At 40.1% G+C, this 19,117-nt stretch overlaps 1 protein-coding gene across 5 annotated transcripts in view; it reads left to right on the forward strand.

Annotated features, from left to right (window-relative positions):
- Positions 1-19,117, forward strand: part of CPEB3 (cytoplasmic polyadenylation element binding protein 3) — a 181,438-nt gene that overhangs the window by 28,297 nt on the left and 134,024 nt on the right. For all 5 annotated transcript variants that reach the window (XM_036829282.1, XM_036829283.1, XM_036829285.1 and 2 more), the window contains exon 2: positions 9-1,027. In XM_036829282.1, coding sequence (XP_036685177.1) covers positions 20-1,027 — 1,008 coding nt within the window. In that variant the 5' untranslated portion in view covers positions 9-19. The remainder of the gene's footprint in view (positions 1-8; positions 1,028-19,117) is intronic.

The raw sequence follows: 19,117 nt of genomic DNA on the forward strand, positions 1-19,117 counted from the left end.
CGTTTCAGCTGCGCAAACCATGCAGGATGATTTACTGATGGACAAAAGCAAAACCCAGCCCCAGCCCCAGCAGCAGCGGCAGCAGCAGCAGCAGCCCCAGCCCGAGCCCGGCACAGCCGAAGCCCCGTCCACGCCCCTGTCCTCAGAGACCCCCAAGCCGGAGGACAGCAGCGCAGTGCCGGCCCTCAGCCCCGCCGCGGCCCCGCCGGCCCCCAACGGCCCCGACAAGATGCAGATGGAATCGCCGCTCCTGCCGGGCTTGGGTTTCCACCAGCCCCCTCAGCAGCCGCCGCCGCCGCCGCCGCAGGAGCCCGCGGCGCCGGGCGCGTCGCTGTCGCCGTCCTTCGGCAGCACCTGGTCCACGGGCACCACGAACGCGGTAGAGGACAGCTTCTTCCAGGGGATCACGCCAGTCAACGGGACCATGCTCTTCCAGAACTTCCCTCACCACGTCAACCCGGTCTTCGGAGGCACCTTCTCCCCGCAGATGAGCCTGGCGCAGACCCAGCACCACCAGCAGCCGCCGCCGCCCGCACCGCAGCCCGCGCAGCCCGCGCAGCCCCCGCAGGCGCAGCCCTCGCAGCAGCGCCGGTCGCCCGCCAGCCCCAGCCAGGCACCCTATGCGCAGAGGGGCGCCGCCGCGGCGTACGGTCACCAGCCCATCATGACTAGCAAGCCGTCCTCGTCCTCGGCCGCCGCGGCTGCCGCGGCCGCCGCGGCTGCCGCCTCGTCCGCGTCGTCCAGCTGGAACACGCACCAGAGCGTGAATGCGGCCTGGAGCGCGCCGTCCAACCCGTGGGGCGGCCTGCAGGCGGGCCGGGACCCTCGCCGGGCTGTCGGCGTGGGCGTGGGCGTGGGCGTCGGGGTGCCTTCACCGCTCAACCCCATCTCGCCGCTCAAAAAGCCCTTCTCCAGCAACGTGATCGCGCCGCCCAAGTTCCCCCGCGCGGCCCCGCTCACCTCCAAGTCCTGGATGGAGGATAACGCTTTCCGGACGGACAATGGTAACAATCTGTTGCCATTTCAGGTAATGCTCCAGTGCACCTGCACACGCCTTCCTTCTCTGCTCCCTTTGCCTTGTCTTCCCTGCCATTTAATAGGCCGTTGATTTTTGTTCTTTAAAAAAGGCAGCGATGCCCTGCCGTTTTCCAAAGCCTTCAGTTCACTGGGGCTGTTCCACGACCGGGGACAAGGGTGGGGGAACACTGTGACTGCTGGCGGAATCGTATATATGCACCCTGACAAGATAGAAAAGAGCCTTTTTCTTTTAGCTTATTTTTTCCTTCATCGTGCTTGTGCCTCTTCTTTTGACCTTCTTCGACAAGAAAAGCTGCAAGTGTATGGCAGGGTGCCGGCATAGTCCCAGGATGAGTAGGCTGGGATTCCTGTCGGTTTAAGTAGCTACACATTTCACGTTATGCAATCCCGGGCTCAGGGTGCCTCCTGAAAGCCGTCCACTCCCAAACCACTCTGGCCCCCCTCTTAAAGGGGTTAACAGCCCTTGAGTGTTGCTATTTCAGACAGTTGCATACGCTCAATTAAACTAATGTGAACACATGTGTTTATGTCTCGCGAAGGTGCTGGCATCATTAATGGCAATCAGCATATTGCCCCTGCCGGGAAAATTATGAGTGTGAGATTCCAGTAAACACTGGAACTCTATCAGGGACCAGGATGGAAGAGTGGGAATTCTAGGGGTAACCCTTCCTACGTTACCTAGAAGAAGGACTTAAGAAATTGTTTTTTCCAGAGGAAAGAGACAATAGGACGCGACCTTCAGAGCCATATTGCAATGGAGACTATTTGCTAGCTAGCGCTGAAATATTTAAAGCTGCAGTGTCCTTCAGTTGGGTTATTTAAGAAGACAATGCAGATCAATTACACCATCTGAAACTGGGCAAAGTGAAAGTCTTGCAACTTTAATGAAAAATGAGCCTTGTGTCTTGGTGTTAAATGCCAATGAAAAACCCAGGAAGTACCCCAGACAAAAAGGTTGAATGGAGTGTCCTTATTCTGTTCTCGCTTTCTGATCCAGTGTATGGCCACGTCGGTTGGCAGTGTCCTGGACATCTTGAGTTGGAAAGGGGTGGTGAGGGGGAGTGTTCACTGGAGGGCTTTGTTCTCAGGTAAACATTCACCCTTCACTTACAAATTGATTTGGCCATACGCTTCCAGGCTCAGTTAAAAAAGAAAAGAAGGAAGGAGAGAGGAGGGCCTTGGATAAGACCCAGTTTGGATCTTTGGATCCAAGGAAATGAAACAGAAATCCTTTGAGCATTGCTGAAAAATGGCAGAACCGACATTTGACAGAGTTAGTTTAAAGCAGCAGGTGCAATTGGAGGCTTCATTTTATTGCTCTTTACATTTCAGATGTGATGTTTGGCATGGCTCCCATCCATGAAGGAGGAGATAGGGTTATTAAGAAGCGCGTGATTCTCTAAACTAGAGCAAGGATTTTTAACCTCAACAGTTCAAGGGGGGCCCTGAAACTCATAAATTATGTGTATGAGAGTTTTTAATGAGACAATCTTAACACATTTTTACAGGGGCCCTTCAGGAATGGAAAAGTTTAATATTAAGGTATATTTCTCCCCATTATTCTAAAGTTTGTTTTAATAAAATGAAGAGACTGCACGCTGGGATTAGATCCCTAGAGAAAAGGAGGACTCTGCTTTCTGGAATTTCTTTATGTGTGTGTGTGTGGGGGGGGGCTGGACAGGGAGGCTGCATTTGGTAGGAGAGCCCCTCTTTTTCTAATAGCCCCTCTTATTATTCTGATGATCTCTACCCAAATCCAGTCTTAGAGGATAACCTAAAATCTAACAGGGAGGTTTTGGGCCTGGAAGCTGATAGTGTAGACATCAATTATCTTTTTCTAAGAGTAGAATCTGAATACAACTAGCTTTTGATTATCTCCAGAAAAGGGAACTGGGGAGAGATTAAATCCATAAAATTTCCCCCAAACTGATATTGACAAGTAACGTGGGGATTGCCAGTTGTTTCTCAGCAAACCATTTACCAGCCATGCTAATGAGAGCCAGATGGACTGGATTGAGTTTGGATTCTTGTTTTTTCATCCCTGGTAGTGCTATTGAGTAGGGAAAGATGGCCAAAAGATTTGTAGGAGGAGAGATTTGATTGAAAATTGAGCTTTATAAATTTGACCTCAGGAAGAATTACATGGACTTTGTCTCATTTCTTTTTCTTACTTAAAATGGAGCTTCAGGGTTTTGAAGCAATATTAGAACCAGAGTAGGAGTAACCTGGCTGTGTTTTGGCTTGGAAAATTATCAGACTTGGTTTGTGTTGATAAGCATATTAAGTTTAAAAAAACAAAAACACCTTGAGTCTTGTGTACAGAATTTTACATGTTTATATATTTATTTAAATCATTTTTCTACAGAAGAGAAAATAACTTAAGTAGCTCCTAATGACTTTTTAAAAAATTATTTTGACAAATAAGATTTTTTTCTTTAAATCTAGGACTGTATTTCATAGAATACCAACTTAATTTTTTTATTTCAGACTCTTTGAGCTAAAAGGGGCTTTCCACAGTGATCTACTCTAATGTATCATAATATTAAAAAAAAATCCATTACCGACTCCCAGCAGTGCTGCTTCACTCTCTTTTGCCAACCCACACAATAGAATTTTTGGAGCTTTACTTATGTGGTTTATATTGTGAAAGCAATAACTGTATTTGAATGTGATTTTTCAAACTGCATGTGCTTTCTTATGCCCTTCCCTTAATCCTAACAAAGTTGATTGGTTTCTCTGGGTTGGGGTGGCTGCTTCCTTAGGGATTGCTTGTATCTAAAAGCCAACTCATTTCTATAAATAAGGAAACTGAGGTCCTGAGAGAAAGAATGGCATAACTTAGGTAATAGCACTTTGGCTAGTTTTGTTGATGTGTGTCCTTAACTTCCTTGTAGCACTAGTGCTGTCAGGTAGACTTCATTTATGTCAGGTTCTCTTTGGGCTCCATTCAAAGGGACTTACTTATGGAACTATCTCATGAGGTTCTCTATCTGGCTCTTAGTGATGTACCATCCACCAACAGAGATCAAAAGCAGTGAGGGGGCTTCCCTGGTGGCGCAGTGGTTAAGAATCCGCCTGCCAGTGCAGGGGACACGGGTTCGAGCCCTGGTCTGGGAAGATCCCACATGCCACGGAGCAGCTAAGCCCGTGCGCCACAACTACTGAACCTGCGCTCTAGAGCTCGCGAGCCACAACTACTGAGCCCGCGCCCCACAACTACTGAAGCCTGTGCGCCTAGAGGCCGTGCTCCGCAACAACAGAAGCCACCGCAATGAGGAGCCTGCGCACTGCAACGAAGAGTAGCCCCCGCTCGCCGCAACTAGAGAAAGCCTGCGCGCAGCAACGGAGACCCAACGCAGCCAAAAATAAATAAATTTATATTAAAAAAAAAAAATTTAAAAAAGCAGTGAGGTACCCCACCTGGGGTATTATACATATGCTTCATTCTCTATTTATATAAGACAGAGAAGCCTAGGTTTGTAAAAGGACTAGAACAGAGGTATTTTCTATATGTAGTGAATTTCGGTTTAAATAGTGTTGTTGTCCAGAGAAATTTAGAAGGGACTTTTGAGAGCGCCTATTCCACTACTCTGCTCATTTTCCAGAAGAGGAAATCAAAGTCCAAATATGTGTAATGACCTGCTCAAGTTCAGGTGGGTAGTTTCTATCAGAAGCAGACTTTGGAGGCAGATTGCCTAGGTTCACATCTCAACGCTGCCAGTTCCTGGGTTTGTAATCTTGCACAAATTATGTATATATGTTGACCCTCAATTTTGTCATCTGTAAAATGGGAATAATAATAATTACTCGCTTCACAGGAGTTCAGATAAGAAACTGCATGTAAAGTGCTTAGCACAGTACTTGGCCCATAGTAAAGTACCATATAAATGTTGAGTTATGATTATTGTTATTATAATGGTGGCCAGAGGCTCTGCGTGATCTTATCTTAGTATGGATTACTGCTTTTTCATCCCATGCAATCTGAAAAACCCCAAACTTCTATGTAATGTTATTTAGTCTTTTTTTTTCTGTCTGAAGGTACCCCCTGGTTACCGTAACGTGATAATCCACCATTTACCTATAACCCGGGCCCTTTGCTAAGCACTTTATATGTAGTTTCTTATTGGAACTCCTTTAAGGTAGAGGACTATTACTACCCTCATTATCCTGACAAAGAAATTGAGGGTTAGTGCATTTACATTATTTCCTCATCATCACACAGCCAGTAACTGGCAGAGTTGGGATTTGAACCCAGGAGATCTGCCTCCAGAGCCAGTGGACATCAGTTAACCAGTGCAGTGTAGAAGCAGGAGACTGGGCGGCATCTGTACTTGACCTTATGATATACCTTGGAGATTGTATTGTTAAAATATATTTTATTGAGAGGAACAGAGGAAGGAAAATATAGTGCCCATACATATACTAGATTCAACAGTAGTCAGTATTTTCCCCTATTTGTTTATTTACTTAGCTATGTATTTTTGAATTTGTATTTTTGGAAAAAAATTCAAATTATGTTCTGCTTTCTCTCTGCATTTCTGCCTTTATCCCGCCTCTCTTTTCCTACCTCAAATTGAAGGCCACTGTATAGATTTTATATTTTCTGGCATAAGTCTGCTTAAATGTAGTTTAGTGTTGATTGTGCTGGTGGGTTATCTATACCAGAGAAAGAAATTCCTTACATGAATTCATGGGAATATAAATTATTTTGAAAAATAAATATGCCTATTCATAATAAATTTTGAAGAAACATCAGTGTTTTCAACCAACCTAGGCTCCTTCTTTTGGAACCATCTTTTCAGGAAGTAATATAAATTGTCTAGTTTATGCTTGATTCTGAATAAGGATACTATGACCTAGATTTAAAACTAGAGACTCTTCTGTAGTTGGTTTCTTAACTACTGCTCCAATGCAAAAACCACTTAAAGTCCACCCAACTCTACAAACTGTTTCAGAACTTACTGTAGCGTGGTTAATATGTATGCCAGCAAAGCCACATTATCTATATTCTATTTAAAAGAGATATTGGTTAGGAAATATTAGAAAGTTTTCTATGCTACTGAAAACATTTATCTAATATAAACTGTTTACTTTAAAATTGCATGTTGAAAAGTACTTAGCTTTAAACTCTTCATGACCTTGCAGCAAGTTGATATAAAAATATGCTCTCAGAAATGTAATGCGTTTAGATATCCTCTAAGACACAAATTTCTGCTTAAATAGCTTTCTCCACTGGTTGGCCTGTTTTGCTATCTTTCAAGGGCTGCGCAAGGTGTAATGCTCGTCCATTTGGAAGGTGTCATTGCTCAGGTGGTTTTTGGAGTGTTTTGATCTGCAAGTGTCAAAAGATTATGGCTTCGTTACTACACTATGAAAAATCTGATGCAGCCATGTGGATTTTACTAAGGAAAGGAATGGAGGGGAGTATAGAGTAGTGGACAGCCCATGAAGCCTGGAACGAGGAAGACACTGGTTGAAGCCTCAGCTCTGTCACTGGTGATTGGAGTCAAGTCATTTATTCCATGTTTCTTTTTCCAAGAAGTCTGCAAAAATGGAGAGAGAGAGAGCCTTATCTTCTGGGTTTGCTTTGAGAATGTATACAAAATGTTCAAAAAATTAGATACTGTTATGACTCTTAAATGCCTGCCTAACCACCAGTAATTAGAGACAGTTCGAGTTTAATAGAGGAAATATTTGTTGATAGCTAGTAGTCTAGGATTAAATGCTAGTTGATGACATCTGGAAGTGGAGAAGGCCTAGAAAGATGTGTCCAGCAGGGATGGAAGAGCAATGAAAGGCTCTTTGTATGTTATGGTGACTGCCTGTCCTAGAAAGCCAGTCATAGTGCTCTGAAAGTTAGGGAGTTTAGAGTTAGTCACAAGGATGGTGTATATTTGTAAATACCTGCTTCTGCCATGGCTGACTCACCAATGCAAATGTGAGATTTTGGTAGTTCTGGAGCTCCAAAGGCTCTGATTTGAAGTTCCTTATCACCACTTCCCTGAAGACCATGCCTGACTCTCTGTAGAGGCCAGCATGGTTGTCAGAGATAGAATTCAGTATAGAGGCCCAAGTTTGGATCTTGAGAGTTGAGGAATATAATATAGCCACAGCTTCAAAGGTGCCTTCCTGGGGAGATTGCTGTGCTTGCAGTAGTAGCCAGGCTTACAAGGAATTTTCCACAACTGGTCCTTATACCTTGTACATGGCTTGTTCTCTGGGGGTTCTGTTATGCTTCAGTTCTTTTACATTTAGTTTTCATATCCTTCAGTGTTCATTACAGGTGTTAGGCATGTAAACTTAATGTGAAAACATTGTAATATTTTGACTTAACTTGATGTGGAAAAGTACTAGTGAATTAAAATAATACAATAAGTTAGCATCTTAGAATCAACACTGCTTTTCTTTCCCCAGAAGCACTATTATATAATTCTCAAAAATAATGACTATATGATATGAATCCTTGTTGGCGGTCTTCAGAGGAGAGGAGCAGAAATGGGTGCCAAACAGCCTTTATATCATTTGAAGTGATCATAGAATAAATGTACACAGAGGGAAGGAAACTTTGTGTACTGATATTGTGTGGTTAAGACTGTTGTACAGCCAAATATCTTCATTCTTCAAGTGTTCAAACTTATTTCAAAGGCAAGATCAAATTCAAGAGAAAAAATGTAACTACCTATCTTTAGTAATTCAGTGCAACGAATTAAATGGCCAGTGCTACCGACTGAACCAGTGTCTAGAAGTTCATGAGCACTTGACACTTAGTAGGTGCTCATTACATGAATGACTAAACATTTAAATACAAGTTGCTATAGTTTTGTCCTTTCTACAATACAGTATATTTAACATTTTCAAGGCAGATTCTCCACTATAGCATTGCTTTACAAGATGTTCACAGAATGTGGAAACATAGGTGAATGTACAGAATGTTATAAAGGACATCTTCAATTTGTAAAAACAGAAAATATCTGGCTTTTCAGACTTTATGGACATCCCTAGTTTCTAGGCTGTGACTCTGTTTGTACTTTGGTATGCTAAGAAGTAAGCAGGGTTCTTGCTTTGACATTAGAGATTTTGGCAACCAATAGATGGGAACATTAACTTGTATCCTATGAGTTAAATTTTTCTTTACCTCTTCACTGTTAATCATCTCATTGTTGTGGAGTTAACTTACCCTGTCATGGTGGTCTATTTTATTCCTGTCTTCCCAAATCAAGTTATTAATACTGGAAGTGATCAGAATGAGGGTCAGAATAATTCTGACAATAACACTTAGAAATATTAAGGTGACAATTCTTTGGTCTAAGAGGTTGACAAAGAGTAGGTTATAGTAGGCCCATTCAGCTAGTCATTCGTTTGAAGATTGTGAGATTGGAAAGCAGAGATGTAAAGGGCAAAAGACTTTCTATCTTAAATATATGGTAGAGTTTGGGGACTAGCTAGGGATTTAAATACTTCAGAGGAAACATTTTAGTGATCTGACACTCTAACCCCCTACTCAAAGTCTAGGAGACCCAGTTCTTAGGTTTCAGATAGGCAGCAATTAAAAAGGACAAGAAGTGAATGTGCCCAGAAGCACCTCTCTTTTGCAATCTGCCGTGGAAAATTTCCTTTCCTCTTTTGGACTAGAGAAATATAAACTAGATACGCAGGGGATTAAAAATAGTGAAGACCAGTGAGGTTTATGAATAAAGATTGTGGCGAAAGGCTGAGAGACAGTTTTTGGAGCATGAATCTTTTTTTTTTTTTATGTGCTTGCATTTGATTTTATGGGTAAGCTAGTCAACTCTTTGCCATATTGTTGTTTAAAGTGGTTGTAATCAATAGTAGAATCCTGAGTTCAGATAAACAGTTAAGAAGGATAGCGTAAGCGGTATTTTTGTTAGGCACATATCTATTACATATCTATTACAGGATTCCCTGATCAAAGGATTTACATTAAGTATCTTTTGGCATCATCATTCGCAGTCATAATCCATGTACTCCAGCTTTTGGGTGTTGTATTATTTTTGATGTCTTCTCCAAATAGATTCAGCTAACAAATACATGGGACTCTGCATGTCAAGCACTGGCCTCACCCTTTGCACATAAATTATCTTATTTAATCCTTACACATTCTTGTGAATTAAGAATTATCATCCTACTTGAGACTCAGAGAATATCACCTGACTAGTAAGGTGACAGAGGAGGAATGGAAATGTAGGTCTTTAGACTCGATGTCCAGTTCTCTCATTTTATTATACCCGCTTGCCTCTTACCACTTACCATCTTTCAGTGTGTCTTTGATGTTGCACTCTTCCCCCAGATCTCCCCTGATTCCCCTCATCCCACATTGTCTTTATAGCACTTGTTACTGTCTGAAGTGAGCTGGGTTTGTTTGTTTGTTTGTTTGTTTCTCCACACTAGAATGTAAGTTCCACAAGGGCAAGGACCTTTTTCACTGTAGTGTTTTCAGGGGTTGTGACAGTATCTGGGATATTTTAGGCACATGGGAAATGTTTGTTGAATGTGTTAATGATTTACATTTACAAATGATTGATAAGACACTTATTGGTCATTTACATGTAGCTAGCAATGTAAGAGCAATTTCATTTTATAAACATTTACCTGGCTGCTACCAGAGGTCAGGCACTAGGGATTAAAACTGAACCATATCTGGTCCTCAGACAGCTCCCTGAGAAACATAAATTAAAATACAGGATGATAAGTTTTATACTTGTGTGTGATATGCACAACAAAGAGAATGTGTACTTGCAGAGGAAGGAATAATTAAATTTGTGTGTGGGGAGAGGGAGGGTTGGGAAGTCTCCAGGAAAGTCTTTTGTAATTTAAAATACTTTCGAAGTTTTTCTGATTTTGAAAGTAATGCATATTCACTGTCTGAAACTTGAGGGGAAAAAAATTGCCCATAATTCTGTTACCCAGTGATAAGTACTCTTAATGTGTTGGTGCATTTTCTGCCAATTCTCTCTTTTTTTTAATGTATATGTATAGTGTACTTTATATGGTTGAGATGATTCTGTGTAAACAATTTTATCGCCATATTTTTTAGCTTTTCATATCATTAATTTTTAAACATTTTTTATTATTGCATAATAGTCCATCACAGGAATCCACTGTAATTTAACAAATTATTTCTGTATTTGGAGGATTTAGCTTTTCAGTTTTTAACTGTTAAACATAATGCTGTCATGAACATCATTGGGCATTTTAAATCTCTATTTAGAAGTGAATGGGTAGGGATCCATAGACAGACCAGGGCATGGGGGTAGAGGTTGCAGCAAATATTTATTTTAAGCAGAGGGAAAAACAGGGACACAGGTAAAAAACAGCATGGTGTGTTGAGGGAGCAGAAGATTCAGCATAGGGGTGAGGCAAGTGAGAGATGAGACTGGGGATGTAGGTAGGGGCCACATCACAAAGGACATTCCAGCATTTCTGTGTCTTCAACTTTGTCCAGTAGGGACACTGAAGGATTTTTTTTTTAATTAATTTATGAATTTATTTTTGGCTGCGTTGGGTCTTTGTTGCTGCATGCGGGCTTTCTCTAGTTGTGGTGAGCGGGGGCTACTCTTCGTTGCGGTGCGCGGGCCTCTCACTGCAGCGGCTTCTCTTGTTGCGGAGCATGGGCTCTAGGCGTGCGGGCTTCAGTAGTTGTGGCACGTGGGCTCGGTAGTTGTGGCACGCAGGCTCAGTAGTTGTGGCTCGCGGGCTGTAGAGCACAGGCTCAGTAGTTGTAGTGCACGGGCTTAGTCGCTCCGTGGCATGTGGGATCTTCTTGGACCAGAGCTCGAACCCATGTCCCCTGCATTGGCAGGCAGATTCTTAACCACTGCGCCACCAGGGAAGCCCACATTGAAGGATTTTTAAGCTGAGAGCCATTGTAAGGCTTTAATTTGGTGAATGAAGTGATCACATCTTTGTTTCGGAAAGATTATTCTGGGATATGGATTGTCAGGAACCAAACACAGACAGGGAAACCAGTTAACATGTAAGGACCTAAATTGATTGAGAGGAAGGGACAGACTTGAGAAATGAATTAGGAGACCAACTGGAGGACTAGTGATTGCTTGGATGTGGGTAATAAAGGAGAAGGAGGAGTTTAGAATGACTGTTCAAGTTTTGGTTTAGGCAGCTGGGAAAAATGATTTAGAAGTGAAAAGGCTTAATAGTGGCAGATTAGAATTTTCATGACTCATAAGCCCAGGTGGGTTTAGACTGGAGGAACTTCAGAAGAGAAAGCTATGTGTTGGGAATATTTGAGCAAGTGATTTGACATCTCTTATCCACCCGTGCTTTTATATGACTCTTAATGCGTGGGAAGGAAAACCTTATTAAGATAGATTACTTTGTGGACTACTTATTAAAACACTAAATCTGAGAGAAGAAATAACTACCATTCTAAGTCAAGAGCTTTTTCTGATTCTAGCCTTATTTATTTATTTATTAAAAAAATTTTCTTTATTGTACCCTGAGAATTAAGAGTATGTGTTCGCTCATTAGTCATCTTGTTTATGGGTTACAGCTAGGCATTGCAGAGAACTATAAGGAATTGCTAACCAATCAATCATATGGGAGGATCACAGGAATTAAGAGAAATGAGACCTGGCATCCTTTATTATTTAAGTTGAATAAACTTACTTGAGAGGTCAGTGTATGTTATTAGAAGGTCTGAAATATCGCTAATAAGGTCTTAGCAAAGTTGAGATTAGACCTTATGGAATTTAGTTCTGCTGTACTAATAAAATGCTTAGTTTTTTAATGGGTGTAAACATGATAAAATGTTTTGAAGCTTAAGATCCGTAGAGCCACAGGGAGATGAGCTTTCATGGAGCATGAAGGAGAAATGGGGACAGGGTATAATATCCACCAGAATTGTGTGTTTATTCATTTGTATTTCTAGGGAGAGAAGTGGGCTGTAACATTCATTAAATTTCCTGAGGAATCCATAACTTGAAAATGGTTAAGAATTACAGATGCTGCTACATGGCACCCAATAAATCTTTAAAAGATTTTTAAAACTTAGGCATCTCATAAAATTTGTCTTTCTCCCTCTTCACAACTCACAAGAATTTTGCCTAACTTTAATTTGAGAGCTTTCTAAAGAGAAGGGACCAGGGACTTCCTTGGCAGTCCAGTGGTTAAGACTCTGTGCTACCAATGTAGGAGGCACAGGTTCAATCCCTGGTGGGGGAACTAAGATCTCGCATGCCACGTGGCACGGCCAAAAAATAAATAAATACATAAATAAATAAAATGAAAACAAATAGAAGGGACCCAACTCCTCTTTCATCTAGCTTTTTCTAGAGCATTCAAATTACCTTTTTTTTTTTTTTTTGGCTGCGTTGGGTTTCGCTGTTGCGAGTGGGCCTTCTCTAGTTGTGGCGAGCGGGGGCTACTCTTCGTTGTGGTGTGCGGGCTTCTCACTGCGGTGGCTTCTCTTGTTGTGGAGCACAGGCTCTAGGCTCACGGGCTTCAGTAGTTGTGGCAGGTGGGCTCAGTAGTTGTGGCTCGTGGTCTCTAGAGGACAGGCTTAGTAGTTGTAGCACATGGGCTTAGTTGCTCCGCGGCACGTGGGATCTTCCCAGACCAGGGCTCGAACCCGTGTCCCCTGCATTGGCAGGAGGATTCTTAGCCACCAGGGAAGTCCTCAGATTAACTTTTCATCATAATTTTTTGGCATTCATTTCACTGGCTTGCATATATTAAATCACATACTTATAATAACACTAGCATTACAAAGATTAGGGGACAAACCCATCATTTCTAGGTTGACTTGTAACTAATCTGGTAGGACAGAAATCTATAGGCTTATCGGTCACAAGTGTTGAATGTACTATGGGCATTTTTTTTATTGGGAAGGTGGAACTCATGGGTTAATCTGGAAAGTAAATTAATCAAAGCTTCAACTATAGTAGATGCTTATGTATTTTAATGAATAAATGGACTAGGAAGTTTTGATTCAAGAGAGGGATGTTATTCCATTTCTGGTATAGGAGGTACAGTTAGAAATATTGACTTTCAGAAATTGCAAATATATAAGTGACCTCCTTTGCTCAAGAGGAACATGTCCACTCTCCCATTCATGTCTTTGTTGTTGCTTTTCCTACTATTGTAACCTAATGAAGAGAGTAGAGAGTAGAACTGGGGGAGAGGGTAGAAATTGGGGGTTTGGGGGGTAGAGGAGCAGTTGTTCTAGATCTCAATGATATACCTGCAACACACCAAGAGAAGTGAAACAGATCTTAAGTTTTTCACGTAGAAACAATGTTGCCTATATGATTTAGGGGTTTTTTGTTTAGCTTTGTAACCAATTAACTACTTCTAGGCCAGTGTGGAAATCTAGCTATCATCTATTACTTAGTTTTTATTGGTAAAGAGCCATTTTAACAATAGAGCATTTTGGAATACAGTGTCTTTAAGAAGTTATGACATCAAGGCCTGGTAAGAAAAATTGACCAAACTTTTGCCAGTTCTGAACTCTTTTGCAGCATCATATTCTGTATATGCCTCAATTAAAACAGAAAGGCTGTTTTGTTAGTTTGCTCATTTGGGGAGGGAGTTGGCTGGGTTTTTTTTAAGATGACAGTTTAAGTTGAAGCTTTACCAGGCACCTTATTGCCATCGTGCTCATTCAAAGGTCAGAAGGTATCTTGGGGGGGGGGTGGGGGAAGCTTTAAAATAGTTGGCTCTTAAGCTGCAAAGACACAGTCTATCAATAAATACTTTGAATCATTTTACAATGCTGATGAAACATTATTTTGCAATGTTTGTCAAATTAAACTTTGTGTTGATTTTAAGCAGAATAAAGGCAGACTAATTGTGCTAATGTTTCAGGATGTTGCAAAGTAAAACTTGGTGAATGGAAAATTTTAAACTCTACTTTCAAAGGCATTATAACTTTAGTATTTTAGAAGATTTGGGATTGGGTGGGGAGATTGATTTTATCATTTTGACCTTGAATTCCTCAATATTCCAAAGACATGAGCTCATCTGAAGGTAACAAAATTATTCGGTTAACGTTTTAGAGCTTACTGCCTACTTCCTACTTATTTGCCAGGGTAGATGACTCCGTTTGACCTATCAACTTTGGTGTGATCTAGCATATGAAATATTATTCCCAAACAGCTGTTTTAAAGTTGGTGAATCATCCAGGTATAACAGAAGATTTTCATTTTAAAATACAGTGGGATATTTGATATTCTAATTCTAATTTAGGGCTAGATTCTGTTAAATGTGAAACATAGAAGGAGACTTAAAGGAAATTATTGTTTAATGTCAAAAATATAAGACCTGGAGTGAGGAGGAAATGGAGAAAAATCTCTTGATAGTGAATATATTCCTTCACACTTGAGGGATATAATGGAGGGCTGAAGTAGACAAGGGAGTTGAAGTGACACATTCTGTTAGAGCGACATAAATAATAGAGAATGTATTGAATACTGAGACATCAAAGGACATTGAAAGACAGTGAAGAAGATTTCCACGAAGAGGACAAAGCAAGGTAAAAGGATGCTTCAGCTTTTGTTACAATAATTAAATATTCAAAAAGGCAGCCACTTTATCCTATCCAGGAAGTTAAGCAATTGCCCATTTTATATTCCAGTTTTATGCAAGCAAGCCATAGGCAAGTAAGCTGACATCAGGGATTTATATTAAAAAAGTTTCTTCTAGGGAATGTCAGAAGCAAGTTCAAAACCCAATCTTTTAATCTCCTGTGGCGTGATCATAATATTCATGATGCCTCTAAGATACTTCGTTTGTTCTAAACCATCAAAGAAAGATAGACTGTGTATTTAGCGTAATTTGCATTGTGTGTATTATTGATTTAGTCTAATGACTTCGCACAATAGTCAGAATTGTAAAAAGACAACCTATGTAGAAAAGATATGTTCTGTAGATCTGTGTTTTATAGAAAAAGCTGTAGAAACTATCTATACTGTGAAAAATTCTTATATACTCTTTTATGTATTTTCTCTTTATTATAAATCTAGAAATTCATGTATATGTGGCAGTGCTGTTAACTGGAGTTCGAATTCAGTATTTACAAAGTACATACTATGTTCTTGGACTGGTGTTAGGTATTGTGAAATATCTGAATCCTGTCTTTAGAAACTAACATACACGCAACGGAGCATAATAAGAAAGCAAGGACCAGATTGTGTGATGTGTTATTTGCCATGAGTGGCCAAGTAGGGTCAAGAATAATTTGTCCTAGAATGCTTTTTTGAAAAAAATGATAGACAGTTCCCTGTGGTCCAGTGGCTGAGACTCTGCACTTTCACTGCCGAGGATGCGGGTTCAAACCCTGATCTGGGAACTAAAATCCTGCAAGCTGTGCGACGCGGCCAAAAAAGAAAAAAATAAAATTAAAATTAAAAAATTTAAAAAGTGATAGTGTCCCATAGTTCCATTTTGAAGAATGGATAGAATTTGATTGGATAGAATGGGAATCCAAAATAAGGAAAGAAAAATGAACCATAATTGGGGTTATCGAGCAGACTTTCCTGACTAGAGCTGGGGATTTTTCATCTTACTGGGAGATGAGGATGGATTGGTTGTTCCTTAGGATTAAAAATAAACAAACAAACAAATAAATAAATATTTTATTTACTAGATTCCACTTGGTTTTAAAAAGCATTTAACATGTCTTTGTACATTCTACACTGTAAGGGAACTTAGATTAGAAGTAGGTGAGATAAAGGTAACAAGGATGCAAAATGGAGCTGAGAATTAGACTAATACTGATGATACTTATCATGATAGTGACAGTCTTGAATGTCTGGCTTAGGAATGTGGGTTCTTCTGCAGACAGTGGGGAGCCCTGAAGAACTAAGATCAGAGCAGTGACACAATAAAAATATATGTTTAGAAAGACAAGGCAGGTGGATTGGAGAAGTGTGTGTGCCTGCCACAGTGCAGCCTGGGGGCAAGGAGACTAGTGAGAAGGCATGATAGTAATCTTGGGTTTAGCACAAATCTAGGGAGGTATACCTGTGAGAAACCTTACAAAGGAGAATATGTCGCGAGTGCTGATGGAGTGAGTAGAGGATGTGAAGGAGCACAAGATTGTTCTGAGCTGTTATGCTTAAAACAGTATCAACTTAAGGCTACATATATGTATATACATATATATATATATATATATATATTTTTTTTTTTTTTTTTCCCTCCATCTTTCTCTTTCCCTACCTGGCTTTGCCCCAGCTAAAATGTGGTGACAGTGTTTCCCACAACATTCTCCATGGAGGTCCCCATCCATTAAAAGGATTGAGGGAGAGGAGAAGAGGATGATCTTTTCCCTTTCTCACTTCGGCACTTACAGAATTTTTCTGCCTTCTCTCTGAATTTTATCATTTGAAGCTCAAGAATTCAAAACTGCTGTTGCCTATTTTCATTCTTAAACTACTGATAGGGATATTTTGACTTCTTGAATCCCTGTGCCCACAATAGGTTGAGTGTTATGCTGCTGAAGGGCTATTCAAGTAAAGATGCGCAGCAGGCATGCAATTAAAAGTGAGGTTGTAGAATTGATGTAAGGTCAGGCCCTGGCAGTGAACACGAGTGTCTTTTTATGCTATAATGTTCCCTGTAAGACTTCCGTTGCTCTTCCTCCACAGAATTCACAAAAGGGGTGTCTTAGCTGTTCAGCGATTTATATTGGCTCACTCTGGGTAGTATATTTGAAGACAGGCGGGAGAACAGGGTCTCTGCTTGTAATTCTTTGTATTAAAACACATCTCTCCCTTTTACATATGTGTGCACACATGTATACAAGCACCCTGTAGAGACATCTTGAATAGACCATTTAATTGTGAAGTGGTATTAATGATCTAAAAGTCAAAATTTCTCTTTGATTTTGGAATACTGTTTTGTCAGTGGCCATTCTTAATCATTCTTAATTTTGTTAATATGGACTTGATTGAGTATTCATCAAGGGTGGAGAAATACTTAAGAAACTTGCTGAAAATCAAAGTAAAGCTGCCAAAGTTGCAAAATTGATTGTGGTGCATCATACTGATAAATCAAGTAAATGTGTTTTTGTCATAAATGCATGATTCTCAAGTTAAGATTTTTATTCTGATGTTCTGTTGTTAGGTTGTCATAGTGTATCTGATGTCTTTGTTTATTAAGAAAATCTTTTAACTTACTGATGTGGAGAACACTAACAAAGTTGAAAGAAAATGGTTAAAATAAACTTAGGTGGGATGGGTGACTATTTTGGGGTAAGCGAAAGTGTGTATTACTTGAGATTAATATGTGTACAATGGTGAAAAGTTGAAAATTGAGTCTTATGTATGGTTTTCTGTTTAGTGATTTGAGGATGTATTTAACTTTTCATAAATATGGCCTATTTAGGTGGCTGTAATTCTGGAGTTTAAATGTCGCCATTGAAGGGAATCAAAACGGCAAGGTATAATTCACTCTGTACGGGAAAAACTTGGTGGACTTCAGCTAACTTGCCACATTATAATCAACTCTAGACTAGGGGGTTTACCCTGGCTCCTGGGCTTTAAAATGGTATTCTGCTGAGCCCTGAGACTGAAAGGAAAGTAGTAAAGATGGCTACATTTGTTTTGTGTCTCCCTTAAAACCCCACCCATTTCTACTCTGAAGACTCAGTCAGGAGTTGGGTACAAATCACAAAAACAATAAGGATTCTATAAAGTCTAATAAAAATTTAGATCATGTTTTCAGCCTGTTTGTAACACTCAGAAACCTCAGTGAAGTTGATATATTCCTGTTGTCTAATTTAATGTTACGTACTCCTACTCTGTCATAGCAGGAACCTTAGCAGGAACCTTAGTGCCCATATGATTTGCTCTTTCACTTTTCCAAAATAAGGTAGATTGCTACAAGTGTGGATTTTAATTTAGGTAATTTAAATCACTAGACAGAACAACCTATATATAATTACTTTTTTCTAACCGTTCCTGTTATGCCTCCTCAATACAACTTATTGCATTTTACAATTCTTATTCATTGACTTTGTCAAAGCCCTGTACAAAGACCACCAGGGAAACCTGCTGATCATATAAAGCTGGGTTTCCTGCACTTGCTGAGCCAGCACCACCTTGACAGTCTCAGGAGTGCCTTAAAAGTGGGGAAGTTAGAGTACATAAATAAATTTTGGAGGCTGAGGTTAGTCATAGGGTGGTTTTAGGTCAGAAATTAGCACAGTTTGGGCAGGGATTGGTTAAGTTTGTAAACTAGTCTAGTTGCTGGAATAGTCAGTGATCTTAACTTTGGAACACAGGAATTCAAGCTGAGTTACCATTAAATCTATTTGTCTGTCGCTGCGCTGACCAACAGAAATAGACTGCAAAGCACAGTCTATTGCTCTTATCCTGCAAGGATAATGTAAAATTTTCTAGCGGCATATTTAAAAAGTAAAAAGAAACAGGTGAAATTAATTTTAATAATATATTGTTTTTAATCTGCTCTATCCAAAATATTTCAACCTGTAATCAATATAAAAATTAATAATGAGGTATTTTACATTGTTCTTTTCATATTGTGTCTTCAAAATCCAGGATGTATTTACACCTACAACACATCTCAATTTGTTCTAGCAACGTTTCAATTGCTCTATAGCCACATGTGGGTAGAGGCTACCATATTGGACGGTGCAGATATATTGTCTTATCTTAGAACAAATGGATCTGAATGTACTGATGTTTAAAACAATTTTGTCTTAAATAGTTTGTGCTTTATGTCATGATTTGGCATAGTATATCTGTACTGCAAGTCATAGTATAGTTTTATAACTTGTGGTTTCTGTTTCATTTCTCACTTTTATGCATAAATCTATGGTTTTCCGTTAGCATGCCATCATTAAAGCAACATATATAGAGAGAGATACAATATATAATTTACAAGGAGAATGTAAGGGTTTTTCTTGTATGCTTGACAGACTGTCTACTAGGCTAAGCTTTTGCTTCCAGTAGGTAGAATGTTTCATCAAATTTTCTAAAGCTAGTGAGTGTTTTGAACAACAAAAAATATTGCCCAGAAATGGCTAAATCTTGCATATATTGTACTGACACTGTTTCTATTAATTTTATGTGATGCTTTC

The sequence above is a fragment of the Balaenoptera musculus genome, chromosome 16 (assembly GCF_009873245.2).
Source record: "Balaenoptera musculus isolate JJ_BM4_2016_0621 chromosome 16, mBalMus1.pri.v3, whole genome shotgun sequence".
Lineage (NCBI taxonomy): Eukaryota > Metazoa > Chordata > Mammalia > Artiodactyla > Balaenopteridae > Balaenoptera > Balaenoptera musculus.